This window comes from Hypanus sabinus, chromosome 7, assembly GCF_030144855.1.
Source record: "Hypanus sabinus isolate sHypSab1 chromosome 7, sHypSab1.hap1, whole genome shotgun sequence".
NCBI classification, from domain to species: domain Eukaryota; kingdom Metazoa; phylum Chordata; class Chondrichthyes; order Myliobatiformes; family Dasyatidae; genus Hypanus; species Hypanus sabinus.
In genome coordinates, this window is record NC_082712.1 from 707,901 (window position 1) to 724,404 (window position 16,504).

The 16,504-nt window shown below is 43.6% G+C and overlaps 1 protein-coding gene across 2 annotated transcripts in view; it reads left to right on the plus strand.

Annotated features, from left to right (window-relative positions):
- LOC132396487 (WD repeat-containing protein 70) overlaps positions 1-14,739 on the plus strand; it is a 182,490-nt gene extending 167,751 nt beyond the window's left edge. The window contains exons 15-18 of one of the 2 annotated variants that reach the window (XM_059974029.1): positions 1,321-1,400; positions 3,315-3,431; positions 9,879-10,041; positions 14,465-14,739. In XM_059974029.1, the coding sequence (XP_059830012.1) occupies positions 1,321-1,400; positions 3,315-3,431; positions 9,879-10,041; positions 14,465-14,552 (448 nt within the window). In that variant the 3' untranslated portion in view covers positions 14,553-14,739. Of the gene's footprint in view, positions 1-1,320; positions 1,401-3,314; positions 3,461-3,693; positions 3,820-9,878; positions 10,042-14,464 lie in introns of those variants that run through there. The other variant, XM_059974030.1, reaches the window with a different exon arrangement.
- Positions 14,740-16,504: the final 1,765 nt, after the last annotated feature.

Here is a 16,504-nt window from a genome sequence, read left to right on the forward strand (position 1 = left end):
CTTATTTCTTATTGATTATTATTATACCCACACTTTTAGGTTTAGTATTGACAACGTATATTATCTGTATATTTGCATTGATATTATTTTTGTGTATTTTTACTAATAAATACTGTTAAAATAGTATCATCAGACTTCAACAGACGCCTCTATCTTTGCTGGTAAGTAATCCATTTACAGGGTTCGTAACAAGTGGGAAACCCGAGGTCTATGACCCAGTACTCATTGGAGGGTCAGATGTGGAGAGGAGTTTAAACTCCTGGGTGTCACTATCTCAGAGGATCTGTCCTCAGCCCATCATATAAATATTATTGCAAAGAAAACATGACAGCGCCTTTGCTTCCTTAGGAGTCTGCAGAGATTCAGCAGGTCATCAAAAACCCTGGCAAACTACTAGAGATGTGTGGTGGAAAGTGCTTACTGGCTGCATTATGGCCTGGTATGGGAACCCAGTGTCTTGGAGAGGAAAATCCTACAAAAAAGAGTGGATTTGTCCCAGTACATCACGAGTAAAACCATCTCAACCATTGAGCACGTCTACATGAAACACTGCCGTAGAAAAGCAGCATCCGTCATCAAAGATTCTCACCACACAGGCCATTCTCTTTTATCGTTGCTGCCTTGGTAGAAGATACAGATGCCTCAGGACTCAAACTACCAGGTTCAAAAAAGAGAAAATTTGCAGATGCTGGAAATCTGAGTACACACACAAAATGCTGGAGGAACTCAGCAGGCCAGGCAGCATCTAGGAAAAGAGTCCAGTCAATGTTTTGGGCCGAACCCGTTGGCAAAAAACCTGAGGAGTAGATTTAAAAGGTGGGGGGAGGGGAGAGGGAAACGCAAGATGATAGGTGAAACCGGGAGGGGGAGGGATGCAGTAAAGAACTGGGAAGTTGATTGGTGAAAGAGACAGAAAACCATGGAAGAAAGAAAAGGGGGGTGGGTGGAGGAGCACCAGAGGGAGTCGATGGGCGGGCAAGGAGATAAGATGAGAGAGGGAAAAAGAGGATGGAAAATGACTAAGTATGCCCACAGAAAAAGAATCTCAGGGTTGTATGTGTGTGCACTTTGATTTTACTTTGAACTTTGGTGTGACCATTGGGTTCAAGGGTGCTCTATCTTCATTATATTTGTGAGGTAGGGGTGTGGGAGAGGTTGGACTCCGGTGAAGCTTCACTAGATTAATTGCTGTGGTGTAACGTTTATTATTTGAGGAGAGATCAAGCAGACTTGGCTGAAGCTATCCTGAGTTTAGAAAAATGAAAAATTATCTCAACAAAACATGCCAAATTTTAAATTGGCTCAAACATTGTTTTTCAGAGGAGCTAAACTCTGTGTTGTGAAAACAAAGCGAAAAGCAAAGCAGAGTCAAACTGTCACACAAGATTACATCATTACACGTGAGTATACCACTCGTCATTTACACCCCACCAGGTTACATCATTACACATGAGTATACCACTCGTCATTTATACCACACCAGGTTACATCATTACACGTGAGTATACCACTAATCATTTATACCACACCAGGTTACATCATTACACATGAGTATACCACTCGTCATTTATACCCCACCAGGGTATATCATTACACATGAGTATACCACTTGTCATTTATACCCCACCAGGTTATATCAGTACACATGAGTATACCACTTGTCATTTATAATCCACCAGGTTACATCATTACACATGAGAATACCACTAATCATTTATACCCCACCAGGTTATATCAGTACACATGAGTATACCACTTGTAATTTATAATCCACCAGGTTACATCATTACACGTGAGTATACCACTCATGTTCTCTTTAGCTGCAGGCAAAGTCCAAGAGGACTGGAGAATAACTTTGCTTTTACTTTTTCTTAAGAAAGGTAATAGGAATTATCCAAGAAATTGTAACCCTAAAGCGTGGTAGAGAAGCTATTGATGAGGATTCTTAAGAATATATTTACTCATATTTGGCAAAGCATAATCAGCCTGGTTTTGTGTGGGGAAAGATCATGTCTTACAAACTTACATAGACTTGTACAGTACATAAACAGACCCTTCTGTCACAATGATTGCACCAAACAAAATGACAAGTTGAAATAATACTCATCTGCCTGCATATAATCCATATCCCTCCATTCCCTGCATATTCTTGTGTCTACCGCCACATAAATACAACTATCATAACTGTTTCCACTGTCCCTCCCCAGCAGCCCTATTCCAGGCCTTGGACATCTTCCTAAACCACATCCCCCCCTCAGTGTCCTTGACTGATCTTTTTTAAGAGGTGATGAAGGTGATTGATAATTGGGTCTGCTGGCTGCCTACGGCATGGATTTTACTAAGGCAGTTGACAAGGTTCATCATGGTCAGCTTATCCAGAAGATTTAATATGCAATATATCTATAGTCTTGATAGATTGGATTCATTGAAGTGAGAGGCTAGTGGTGGAGGGCCATGAGGTGATGTGTTCTGTTAAGAATGGTGCGAGGATTCTAGAAGTCCATGAGAAGAGGTGTTCTGCAAAGATTGATGTGAGGATCTATGTTGTTTGTAAGTCCATAGGTTGATGTGTCCTGCAAAGATTGGTGTGAGGGTGTATGTTGTTTGTGATTATCTATCAATGAATGACACAGACAAAACAGTGAATAGACTGATAGGAACAAAGTAGTGGATGTAGGGGAAAGACAGTTCTGGACTGGGTGCTGTATGATGAACCAGATTTAATTGGGAGCTTCAAGTAAAAAAAAAATCACTTTTAGGAGACAGTAATCTTAATGTGATGAAATTCACCCTGCAGTTCCAGCGGGGGAAGATAAAGTCAGATGTGTCAGTATTACTGTGGAGTAAAGGGAATTATAAGGCATGAGAAAAGAGCTGGCCAAGATTGATTGGAAGCAGTTACTAGCAGGAATAATGGCAGAACATTAATTGTAGGAGTTTCTGGGAGCAATTTAGAAAGCACAGAATATATATACACCCCAAAGATAAAAAAGTAAAAAAGTATTCTAAAAAAAGGATGAGGCATCTGTGGCTGACAATGGAAGTCATAGACAGCATAAAAGCAAGAGCGAGGACATATAACAGAGCAAAATTTAGTAGAAAGTTAGAGGATTGTGGAACTTTTAAAAACCAACAGAAGGCAACTAAAGAAACCATAAAGAAAGAAAAGATGAAATATGAAGGTAAGCTAGGCAATAATAAGAAGATACCAGAAGTTTTCTCAGGTATAGGAATACTGTTACAGGGTAAAGGAGTGTGTCCCCATTGGTGGGGTGTAGGAATGCAGGTTAAATATGGTTCTTTTGTGTTTGCAGCACATGCTTTGCCTATGTTCCGGGAGCCCAGGCAGAAGAGCACGAGGAAGCAGTTGGAAAAAGATCGCCTTGATCCTGTAAAATCCCACAAGCCTGAACCTCCCGTATCTGGTCCAGGTAACATCTCCCTTACGCTAATGTTCTCGGTGAGAGTGAGGTGGGGGGAGGGGGGGAGTCTCTGGGGAAAGCGAACCTGGGGCTGCTGCAGAGAGATCCTTGGCGATGGAGGGGGAGGGGAGGAGGAAGTCTATGGGTCATTTTGTGGAGGGAGGGGGTTGGTCTATGGGTCATTTTGGGGAGGGAGAGGAGGTGTGAGAGTCTATGAGTCATTTTGGGGAGGGGAGGGGAAGAGAGTCTATGGGTCATTTTTTGGAGAGAGGGGAGAGTGAAGGAGTCTGTGGGTCATGGTCTGGAGAGAGGGAGCAAGCCCATGGGTCATGGTGTGTTGTGGAGGGAGGGCAAGTGAGTCCACAGGTCATGATGGAAGGAAGGAGGGTGTGGAAGGGCCCATAGATTGTTTGGAGAAGGGTGGAAGGGGTGGGAGTCTGTGGGTCACAGTTTAGAGGGAGGCAGGTAGCAGGAGAAGGCAAGCCCAGGGGGAAGGGTTTAGAGGAGGGGAAGGAGAACATGGGGAGATGGTGAGAAGGGAGCCTGTTGGGTACATTACTGTGGGGAGGAAGACAGAGGGAAGCCACTGCATGGAAGTTCAAGAATGGACACTGAGGGAGATTGCTGGAGCCAGGGTGGGAGGGAAAAGGTGTGGCAGAGCCCTGGGTTCCACTGTTCGGTAGAGCCCAAAAGAAGGGATTCTGCGTGCGGTGGGGGTGGGAGGACTTAGATAGTGGGTAGAGAGAGAGCATTGAGGGTGAGGGTTGTGAGCACTCAATGCAGAGACTTTGGGCTGATGTGAGGAGGTAGCTGGGAGCCTATTCAACGATAGAGCCTAATGCATTGCCAGTCTTTAGTCATCGAGAGTTTCTAAACAACTTTGGGACTCCTGCCCTGTACTTCAGTGGTCTGCTCCAGGTCAAGGGGGACAATTGGAGATGAGCCATAAACTGCTGGCCTTAAGCACAAAGCCACGCCACAAATCTAAATAAAAACCTTCTATAATAGTTCTGCAAAATCTGTAACTGTCTGGGTTGGTACGTGATGAACAGAATTTAATGCAAAGGACTTCACCTGAGAGGAAATCACTGGTAGTTACTAAAAAAATTTCAAGAACCAGAGGAATCTAAGGTCGTAGTACAGGTAAAACAATTAAAAAGGTGTTGCTTGCGAGATACTTTCCCTTGTTCACTGAAACAGAGCAAGAAGGTCACGGAGTAACTCTTAAAAAGTGTTAGAAGCCACTCATGTCGAGCATTGAATTATCCGAACTTTGGCATTGCAGCACAAATGTGAAATCACTAGGAGGATTGCAGAGGAGGTTTATGAGGAATTGTCAGGACCATGCACTGTTTCTGCAGTTGTTTTCTTTCAGTAATTAAGAGGTCTTTTAAGAACAAAATATAGAACAGTACAGCACAGCAGCCGACCCTTAGCACATAATGTCTGTGCTGACTTTGTTGCCAATTTAAATTCATGCCATTTGCCTGCATGTTGTCTATCCTCTGCTTGTTCATGTGCCTTTCTAAATGTCTCTTAAACATTGCTTTCATATCTGCTTCCCCTAGCAGTGTGTATCAGGTACCTTCCAGACAAGTTAAATGCACAGATAAATGGATGCATAGATACTGCCTGACAAGCTGAGTTCCTGCAGCATTTTGTATGTATTGTTCTTGTACCTGGTGGTGTGGGACTTCAGGCTTCTGTACCTTCTACCCAGTGACAGGTGGCATGGCCTGGATGGTGGGAATCTTTGAGGCACCATCTCATGTTTTGATAGTGGGATAGGATGTGCCTGTGATGTTTTGGGCTGAGTCTAAATATAGTTTGCGCATTTGAGTTGCTGTAACAGACCATGATGCAACTAGTCAGAATACTTTCAACAATGTATCTCTAGAAGTTCATTCAAGTGTTTGGTAACAAGCCAAACCTCCTTAACCTCTGAAGAAAGTAAAGACACTGGCATGCTTTCCTTGTGCTAGGCCCCAGACAGTAATTTAAAGCTGCCTACCTTCTCCACTGCTGTCCAGGTTTGTCCAGTCTTCTTATAACAAATAACCTCAGTTACAGGGAATATCCTATATTGGGTTGAATTCCGAACTCCGACACCCTGGGCTGTAATAATCATCACTTGTGCAGCCAATTGGTTTTAGAAGTCATATAATTAGTTAAATAGAGATCTGATTTTAGAGACCTTTGTGGAGTCAAGGTGTTTCAATTGATTGTAGTAAAAATACACCTGTATCTGGAAGGCCCAACTGCTGGTGAGTCAGTATCCTGGCAAAAACTACACCATGAGGACAAAAGAACACTTCAAGCCATTTCATGAAAAAGTTATTGCAAAACACAAGTCAGGAGATGGATACAAGAAAATTTCTAAGTCACTGAATATCCCTTGAAGTACAATTAAGTCAATCATCAAGAAATGGAAAGAATGTGGCACAGTTGTAAAGACACTGGCATGCTTTCCTTGTGCTAGGCCCCAGACAGTAATTTAAAGCTGCCTACCTTCTCCACTGCTGTCCAGGTTTGTCCAGTCTTCTTATAACAAATAACCTCAGTGTCAAAAAAAGCCAAATTAATTCCACTTTGATTCAATGTTGTAATACAATAAAATGTGAAAACTTTCAAGGGAGGTGAATAGTCTGGAGTGAATACTTCATTCACTTAACACAGGACACTAGGATTCATTGCAAGTAGTTGCTTGTATATAAGCAATTATATAAAGACAAGCAGATAATTGTTAAACTACAAAGAAACTAACAATTAAACAGTCTACTGTAAGAACTAAATAGTTGGATCCAGTTATAGTTCATTTCTCACTCAGTTTCCATCTCTAAAAGCCTCTAACATACTCACAATTCCAACTAGTTTCATTGCATCAATATATTTGCAAATACAGGTAGTCCCCAAGTTATAAACGTCCGACTTACAGACAACTTGTACTTACGATCCAAGGAAGAAGAACGCCGTCCGCCATTTTAAGTCGTTGTCGTTGACACTGTGTTGAGTGTTTAAATTTGTATTTGGCTTAAATTTTTCTTATTAAGGTTCACCCTGACCCGGCCTGCCCCCCCCCCCCCCCCCCGTTCCAGTTGGCTGATGGCACAGTGAGATCAGCGCTGGGCTGGAGAACAGAGTTTCCCAAGTTCGATCAGTTCCGGTGCCAGGTTGATGTCGATCCAGTGACTCCCGTACCATCTGTGCTGGGTTGATGTCGAGCTTGCAACTCGACCTCATAAAAAAAAAACACTGTCACCTCCAGTTTAAATTTCCACGTGGAATATTGTGGATGATCAAATACCCAAACCCAGCACAGCATCCACTTGTCCCATTTAGCCTGTCTCAATGTGGTGGTCCTTAGGACCCAGCAGACCTCGGGAGAGGGTAAAGCTCGGGAGCCGCCGCCAGCAGTGTTTCTGTTCCATTGATGGGAAGCGATCGTGATTGAAAATAAAGTGGAAATAATAACGCGTTTGGAAAGAGGTGAAATGCCATCGGTAATTGGAAAAGCGTTAGGCTACTGTCGGTCAATGATCAGAACAATTTTAAAGGATAACAGATAAAGTGAGAATAATGGAGCATGTGAATGACACTGCAACAATGAAAGGTACAATTATTACTAAGCAATGCAGTGGTTTAATTATTGGAATACATACGTTTCTTAAGTGTTTTATATGCATAGAAAGGTGAAATATATACTATATGGAAAATTGAGAGGAGCAAATTTGCAGAAACATCAGATTGTTGCAAAAAACTGAAGGTTGTGTTCATAGTTGAGTTTAACTTTCAACATATTGACTGGGACTTTGATTCTGTAAAGAAATGGATGGGATAGAATTTGCCAAATCTGTTGAAATGAATGCTGGTTAAGTGGGAGGCCTTCAGAAGCAGTATTGAGTGCACACTACTCCTATATTCCTGTTAGAACAAAATCCAAAGTCCACCATTCTTACAGGAGCTTGCTTTTCAAGGGGTATATTTACTTTTGTTAGGCAGACGGTCTGTATAACAAACGTGAGGTATAAACACCATTTGAGAGAACACAAGAGGGAAATCAGCAGGTTTAAAATCTGTCCTGATACTGCTCTAGCAGAAAACCTGAAGGGGACTTAGGAAGACAGATAGATAGACAGAGAGATAGATAGAAAGTAAGATAGATAGATTGATAGATAGACAGATAAATTTGTTTTGAATCAAATTAGGGTGGCTAATGTCCAGATCCTTGAAAAGTTGTCCACGCGAACCTAGTGGGAGGCAAGTCCATTAATTTTTGGGGTCTCGGCTGAGATATTTAAAGGATCCTTAATCGCGGTTAAGAGACCAGGTGACTGGAGAACAGGTATTGTCCTTTATTTTCTGCTCGGGAAGGGCTCGGATTATGTCGGGAAATTACAGGCCAGTGTGTCTGAAGCCAGTAGTGAGTAAATTATTTCAAGGTACTTGAAGGGGCAGTATATAATATGGTAGGCATTTCGATAGACATGGCATTATTGTTGAAATTCAATGTGGCTTTGTGAGTGGTACGTCATATCTAAGCAATCTTACAAACTTTTTTTCTAGGTAGATAAGGTAGATAGGGTAGTTAAGAAAGATTATGGGGTGTTAGCTTTCATAAGTCAAGGGATAGAGTTTAAGAGACAGAATGTAATGATGCAGCTCTATAAAACTCTAGTTAGGCCACACTTGGAGTACTGTGTCCAGTTCTGGTCGCCTCACTATAGGAAGGATGTGGAAGCATTGGAAAGGGTACAGAGGAGATTTACCAGGATGCTGCCTGGTTTAGAGAGTATGGATTATGATCAGAGATTAAGGGAGCTAGGGCTTTACTCTTTGGAGAGGAGGATGAGAGAAGACGATAGAGGTGTACAAGATATTAAGAGGAATAGACAGAGTGGACAGCCAGCGCCTCTTCCCCAGGGCACCACTGCTCAATACAAGAGGACATGACTTTAAAGTAAGGGGAGGGAAGTTCAAGGGGGATATTAGAGGAAGGTTTTTCACTCAGAGAGTGGTTGGTGCGTGGAATGCACTGCCTGAGTCAGTGGTGGAGGCAGATACACTAGTGAAGTTTAAGAGACTACTAGACAGGTATATGGAGGAATTTAAGATGGGGGGGTTATATGGGAGGCAGGGTTTGAGGGTCGGCACAACATTGTGGGCCAAAGGGCCTGTAATGTGCTGTAATATTCTATGTTCTATACTAAGACAAATGTTTGACTAACTGACACTAAATAATACCAGATGTACTTGTTCCGACTTCTGTACAAATCCAACTTAAAGATGGACTCAGGAACGGAACTTGTACGTAACAGGGACTGCCTGTATACATTTAGTCCTCTTGGCCTAATCATCCTATAAATTTACATGAATAAACAAAAAAAAATTACTTCCCCTACAATAAATCAAATGCTATCTCTGATTCTCCATTACATGTTGAACAATGGATTGCAAGCAACACACACAAAATGCTGGAGGAACTCAGCAGGTCAGGCAGCATCTTTGCAAAAGTCTACAGTCAACATTTCAGTCCGAGACCCTTCAGTCAGGACTGGAGAAAAAAGTCTATCGCCAGAAGAAGCAGGATCTCCCAGTAGCCACCCGTTTCAATTCCACATGTCATTCCCAATCCGACATGTCAGTCCATGGCCTCCTCTACTGCCCTGATGAGGCCGCACTCCGGTTGCAGGAGCAACTCCTTGTATTCCACCTGGGTAACCTCCGACCTGATGACATGAGCATTGATTTCTTGAACTTCCAGTAATTCTTCCTGTCCCCCCCTTACTATTCCCCATCCCTGTCTCCTCCTTTCCATTTACTTCACCTCTCTCTGGTGCTGTTCCTCTCCTCTCTTCCATGGTCTTCTGTCTTCTCCTGTGAGATTGTCCCTTCCCCAGCCCTTTATCTCTTTTGCTCGTTACTTCTCAGGTTTTATCTCTCCCTGTACTTGTACTGCTTCCTCTCCTCCCCCATTGTCTTAATCTCCTTTTTTCCCAGTCCTGATGAAGGGTCTCAGCCCGAAACATCCTTACTGTTTTCCATAGATGCTGCCTGGTCTGCTAAGTTCTAGTGCATTTTGTGTGTGTTATTTAAAGAACTGTAATTTTAAAATTTCACATTGGTTGTAGTAAGGGTTTTGTACTGCATTGTGAGTATTGTCATTTGGAGAGATTGGTCATGTCGGTTTTGTACTGGTCAGGAGAATGTTTGCACTGGAGGTTGAGTTTATTTCAGGATGGTAATATGGGATGAGTGTCTTTTCGAGTTGTGCATCTTTTAGAGTAGATGATTGTCCGTGAAGTTCAGAGGTGCTGATCACATAGATTTCTATTGGGGTTTGGAAATACCTTTGACAAGAGGATTTTGTGGGGTGATTGGGTGTTCCTGTTTGGTAATATGTGACCTTTGGAGTGTTGCAGTTGAGGTGTTTTGTGTCTGATGTGACTTTAATTTCAGGGCGTGGTGGACGAGTTGGGACTCATGGTGGTACATTATCATCATTCATTGTGAAGAATATTGCCCTGGATAAAACAGATGACAGTAATCCACGTGAAGCTATCTTGCGTCATGCAAAAGATGCTGAACAGAATCCATACTGGGTGGCTCCTGCCTACGTTAAGTGAGTACCGGTGGTGGACTGAGTCCTTGAGGGAATGCCCAATCAATGGGACCACATTTCCAGCTAATTTCACTCTCGCTTCTACATAAATTGAAATAAAGATAGGAGTAAACCTCACTAGTAATAAGATCATGGAGTATAGAATATAGAACAGTTCAGCTCCTTCAGCCCACAATGTTATGTCAACCCTTTAACCTACTCCAAGATACAGGTAGAGCATTCCTACGAAATCTTGCTTCAGCCAAAATGGCGTAAAGTGAAGAATTTATATGGGAAAAATTCTCTTGAAAGCGAAAATCCTCATTGTAATGCGAAAACAGGTTACTAATGTAGGTCTTTTGTAAAAGCGAAGTGGCATAAAGTGAATATTCGTAAAGCGGGGTCACCTGTAAATCTAACCCTTCTCTGCCAGTTAACTCTCCATTTTTCTTTCATCTATGTGCCTATTTAAGAGTCTTTTAAATATCCTGTATGTAGCTGCCTGTGCAGTGCATTCCATGAACTCCAGTGTATAAAATCTACCTGACTTCATCTCCTATACTTTCTTCCCAAACCTTGTATTAGCCATTCCTGCTCTGGGAAAAAGTCTGTGGTTGTACACTTGATCAATGCCTCATCATCCTGAGTATTTCTGAAGTCACTTCTAATCCTCCTTTGCTCCAAAAAGAAAAGCTCTAGCTCACCAGCTTTTCTTCTACACCCTCACTAAAGCTTTCACATCCTTCCTCTTATGAGATGACCAGAACCGAACACAGCATTCCAAATGTGGCCTAACCAGGATTTTGTAGCACAGTAATATTACCTTGTCGTTCTTGATTTCTTTCCCTGCTCCAATGAAGTCCAAACATCATACATCTTATTAACAACCATACCAACTTCTGCAGAAACCTTGAGGGATCTATGGATGTCAACTCCAAGATTTCTCTGTTCCTCCAAGTGAAGTTGGAACTGCAGCCACTGTTAACTATATTATTTCCTGCGATTATCTACAAATATGTTCTTTTGGTCCATGACTGCTAATTAGACCTATGGAATGGCCCAACAAATTGAACACACCCTTTTTTTTTGCTCATAACCTATCTAAATGGCTTCATTTTAATAGCTGTTAAGTGTATCCTCCCTTACCCTTGCAGTGATGAATTCCTGTAATGCCACCTTCTCTTTTACCTCCCGGAATTCAATACCCTGGAATGTTGGGTTGCACTCCCTCCCTTCTTTCAAATATGTCTCAGGAATGGTACAATATCATATCACAGGCTGACCTGTTAAGCTGCCTTACTTAGAAACATAGAAAACCTACAGCACAATACAGGCCCTTCAGCCCACAAAGTTGTGCCAAACATGTCCCTACCTTAGAAATTACTAGGCTTACCTATAGCCTTTTATTTTTCTAAGCTCCATGGACCTATCCAAAAGTCTCTTAAAAGACCTTATCTGCCTCCACCGCCATTGCCGGTAGCCCATTCCATGCACTCACCACTCTCTGCGTAAAAAAAACTTACCCCTGACATCTCTGTACCTACTTCCCAGCACCTTAAACCTGTGTCCTCTTGTGGCAACCATTTCAGCCCAGGGAAAAAGCCTCTGGCTATCCACATGATCAATGCCTCTCATCATCTTATACCCCTCTATCTCATCCTCCGTAGCTCTAAGGAGAAAAGGCTGAGTTCACTCAACCTACTCTCATAAGGCATGCTCCCCAATCCAGGCAACATCCTTGTAAATCTCCTCTGCACCCTTTCTATGGCTTCCACATCCTTCCTGTAGTGAGGTGACCAGAACTGAGCACAGTACTCCAAGTGGGGTCTGACCAGGGTCCTATATAGCTGCAACATTACCTCTCAGCTCCTGAATTCAGTTCCATGATTGATGAAGGCCAATACACCATATGCCTTCTTAACTACAGAGTCAACCTGCGCAGCTGCTTTGAGCATCCTATGGACTCGGACCCCAAGATCCCTCTGATCTGCCACACTGCCAAGAGTCTTACCATTAATACTATATTCTGCCATCATATTTGACCTACCAAAATGAACCACTTCATACTTACCTAGGTTGAACACTATCTGCCACTTCTCAGCCCAGTTTTGAACCCTATCAATGTCCCGCTGTAACCTCTGGCAGTCCTCCACACTATCCACAACACCTCCAACCTTTGTGTCATCAGCAAACTTACTAACCCTATCCTCCACTTCCTCATCCAGGTCATTGCTAAAAATCACGGCGAGTAAGGCTCCCAGAACAGATCCCCAAGGCACTCCACTGATGACCGATCTCCATGCAGAAAATGACCCATCTACAACCACTCTTTGCCTTCTGTGGGCAAGCCAGTTCTGGATCCACAAAGCAGTATCTGTTTGGATCCCATGCCTCCTTACTTTTTCAATAGGCCTTGCATGGGGTACCTAATCAACTGCCGAAATTCATGTACACTATATCTACTGCTCTTCCTTCATCAGTGTGTTTAGTCACATCCTCAAAAACTTCAATCAGGCTCGTCAGGCACGACCTGCCCTTGACAAAGCTATGCTGACTACGCCTAATCATATCATGCCTCTCCAAATGTTGATAAATCCTGCCTTTCAGGATCTTCTCCATTAACTTACCAGCCACTGAGTTAAGACTCACTGGTCTATAATTTCCTGGACTATCTCTACTCCCATCCTTGAATAAAGGAACAACAGCCACAATCCTCCAATCCTCCAGAACCTCTCCCGTCCCCATTGATGATGCAAAGACCATTGCCAGAGACTCGGCAATCTCCTCCCTGGTCTCCCATAGTAGCCTGAGGTACATTTCATCCAGTCCCAGTGACTTACCCAACTTGATGCTTTCCAAAAGCTCCAGCACATCCTCTTTCTTAATATCTACATGCTCAAGCTTTTCAGTCTGCTGCAAGTCATCACAAAAATCACCAAGATCCGTTTCCATAGTGAATACTGAAGTAAAGTATTCATTAAGTACCTCTGCTATTTCATCCGGTTCCATACACACTTTCCCACTGGATAGGTTCTATTCTTTCACGTCTTGTCCTCGTGCTCTTCACACAGTTGTAGAATGCCTTGGGATTTTCCCTAATCCTGCCCACCGACCTTCTCATTCTCCTAATTTCCTTCTTAAGCTCCTTCCTGTTAGCCTTATAATCTTCTAGATCTCTAACATTACCTAGTTCTCTGAACTTTTTGTAAGCTTTTCTCTTGACTAGAGTTATTACAGCCTTTGTACACCACGGTTCCTGTACCTACCATAACTTCCCTGTCTCATTGGAATGTACCTATATAGAACTCCACACAAACACCCCCTGAATATTTGCCACATTTCTTCCATAATTTTCCCTGAGAACATCTGTTTCCAATTTAAGCCTCCAATTTCCCGCCTGATAGTCTCATAATTCCCCTTACTCCAATTAAATGCTTTTCTAAATTGTCTGCTGCTATCTCTCTCCAATGCTATTGTAAATGAGATAGAAGGTACAGCCTGACCTCTTGTAGCCTTATCTACATATTGTTTCTAGAAACCTTCCTGAACACACCTAACAAACTCCACCCCATCTAAACCCCTTGCTCTAGGGGGATGCCAGTCGATATTTGGGAAATTAAAATCTCCCTATCTGCTCCTCAATATCCCTGTTACAATTGGGCAGCCTATAAAAAACACCCAGCAAAGTTATTGACCCCTTCCTGTTCTTAACCTCCACCCACAGAGACACTGTAGACAATCCCTGCATGGCATCCAACTTTTCTGCAGCCATGACACTCTCTTGTCAGACTCCTTATGTTAAATAAGATGCAGTGTAACTTAGAACAGTGCAGCACAGTACAGTGCCGACCTTTCAACCTGCTCCATGATCAATCTAACCCTTCCCTCCCACATTCATCCCATGAGTCTGTATTGTCCACCTCATTGTTTTGCAGTCAGTGGGGTGTGTGTGTGTTTCACTGTTTCATTTTCTGATACTGTCTTTGCCTCTTGCTTGTGCCTTACCCTCTCACATTTCCCCTCACAATCGAACTTATTTCCTCCCCCACACCATCTGAACTTTATATGTACACTTTCTGGAAATCTTGTCCCAATCCTTCACCATTTCTCCCTCCCCTAAGCTGATTCACCCTTCATGTCCACACCTCTTCTCACCTTCTGTTCCTCTGAGCCCTCCAATAACCATTGATTCCATTACACTTTGCTCTGTCTCCACTTTCCCATTGATCACCATGCTCTCCTGCTTCACACATCTGCTCTTGCACGTGTCTTCATACTCTCCAGCATTGACTTATCAGGCTCCCATCCAGCCATGGCCACCCCCAGTCCCACCTCTCCTGATCGCTCTGTCACACTCTTTTTCTGATTTCACTGTTTCCTTTTTTGAGACTGTCTTTGCCTCTTGCTTGTGCCTTCCCTCTGTCACATTTCCTGTTGATTTCAGGACACAGCCACGTGCAGTGTTTGCAGACGTGGAGTGCGAGGAGGAGCTGGAGGGCAACGAGCCCGAGTGGAAGAAACGGAAATTGTGAGCAAGCTGTCCTTGAACAAGTGACCACAAGCAGCTTTACCTGCTCATTGTGTTGTAATGGTCGATGTGGAAGTGTGCAGCAGGTGTGGGGTGGTAGGAGTGAGCTAATTTCCAGCTGACCAAACAACATGGTCTCTATTCAATATTTTACCTTATAACTTCAGTTAATTAAACCTGTGCTGACGCAATTTATTGTCTTATTTCATTTGCTCTATGCCGAGGTCAGAAAGAACACTTGGCAAAAAGGTTAATAGACCCGAAAATGGAGCCTACGTTCTCCTGTAAGCCCCCAGGTTCGGCAGGCTGCGTTAGTCTAGGGGAAGACAGTCGCCGCCCCAGCCAAATTGATGAAATCTCGTTTGTGTGGATGCTGCATGATGTGTTCCCGTTACAACTCAGTACCACGAAAGATCAGACAGTACACCATATGCAATTAAACAATTGAGCTTTATAATTCTTAAGTTGGCTGTAGGGTTAGTACAAAAAACAAAAAGAAAAAAGGGCCTATTTTAATGAGAAACAGTCTATTGTGCATATTGGAGCTCACGGTTTTACATAGAAAACCATATACACCAATACCACAAGCAAGTTCATGTCCCCCACCGTTTTCTCCATGATCCACTGGAAGGGTGAAGGGGCTCCCAATACACCCTGGGGCATCCTTTCGAACTGGAAGAATCCCAATGGACATATAAATGCCGTCTTCTCTTTGTCAGCCTCACTCATGGGGATCTGGTAACATCCACTCCTCAAGTCCAGCACACTGAACCACTGAGAACCACTCAGACAGGCCAGCACGTCTTTGATTCTTGGGATTGTGGGATTGTGTAAGCCTGTTCTTACACAAGTAAGTAAGTCTGTTCAGAGTCCTATAGTCCACACACATCTGTATCTTCCCATTCTTCTTTCTGGCCACTACTACTGGGGACGCATAGGGGCTTGGGGGCTCGGTGATGATCCCAGCTTCCTTCAACTTACACAAATGCTGCCAAACGTCCTCCACCTCTGCAGGGGACTGTCACTGCGACCTCGCTCTGAACAGGGTGTCCTCAGTCACCCGGATAGTGTGACAAGAGCTTTTAGAACAACCCACATCAAAATCATCAGTGAAAATACACCTTCCAGCATCAACATCTTCTCTGTCAACCTCCTCAGATAGTCCCCGAAGTTGAATGACTCAGTGGTCAACTTGCTCCCCTTTACAGAAGGTTTCTCCCTAGCTTGTCTCACCGGGATGCTAGACTTCACCATCACCGGGAACAGATGTGCCAGGGGCCTCTCCCGCTTGAAAGTGACCTCCCTCTTTGCAGTGTTCCTGACAATCACTGCCATTTTGCTCGCCTGTACAATCGAGGGGTTCTGCAGTTAAGGCTTCACTAGTACCCTCCTAGGAAATCCCGACCCCTCCTCATGGTCTTCTGGAGTGTCTACTAAGAGGGCCTCGCCCTCAGGCACTCCGGGAAATTGGGGGTCCCCATTATTCTCGTTACTTCCCCTGGCCATACCACCATTGGCTTTGACCGGATGAACCACACAGCCCCTCGTCTAAATTTGGTATCTGGTGCAATGCAGCCACGCACTTCCTCAAAAGCAGGCCAAAAACACTGGGTGCACAGACAATGTTCCCAGAAAGCTCTCCCCCACCTTCTCCTTGCAGGCCCCCATGAGCCTCCTCACAAGAGGGGCATTGGTCCCCACCAGAATTGAAATGCTGCCCTTCTCAACAGGGTCTGAACAAACCAGCACCAATGTATCAAGGGCCTCAGAGAGTCTCACATCGGCCTCTGGGAACTCCAACTTCACTGACAAATAACCGTCGTCTGGATAATCACTAGCACCAAGCCCCCAGATCTCCAGCGCCCTGAATGGTGTCAATGGTAAATGCTTCAGATACTGGTTGTAAAACAAACAGTAGAACAACATGACCTGCCACCCAGTGTCGAGTACGGCTTT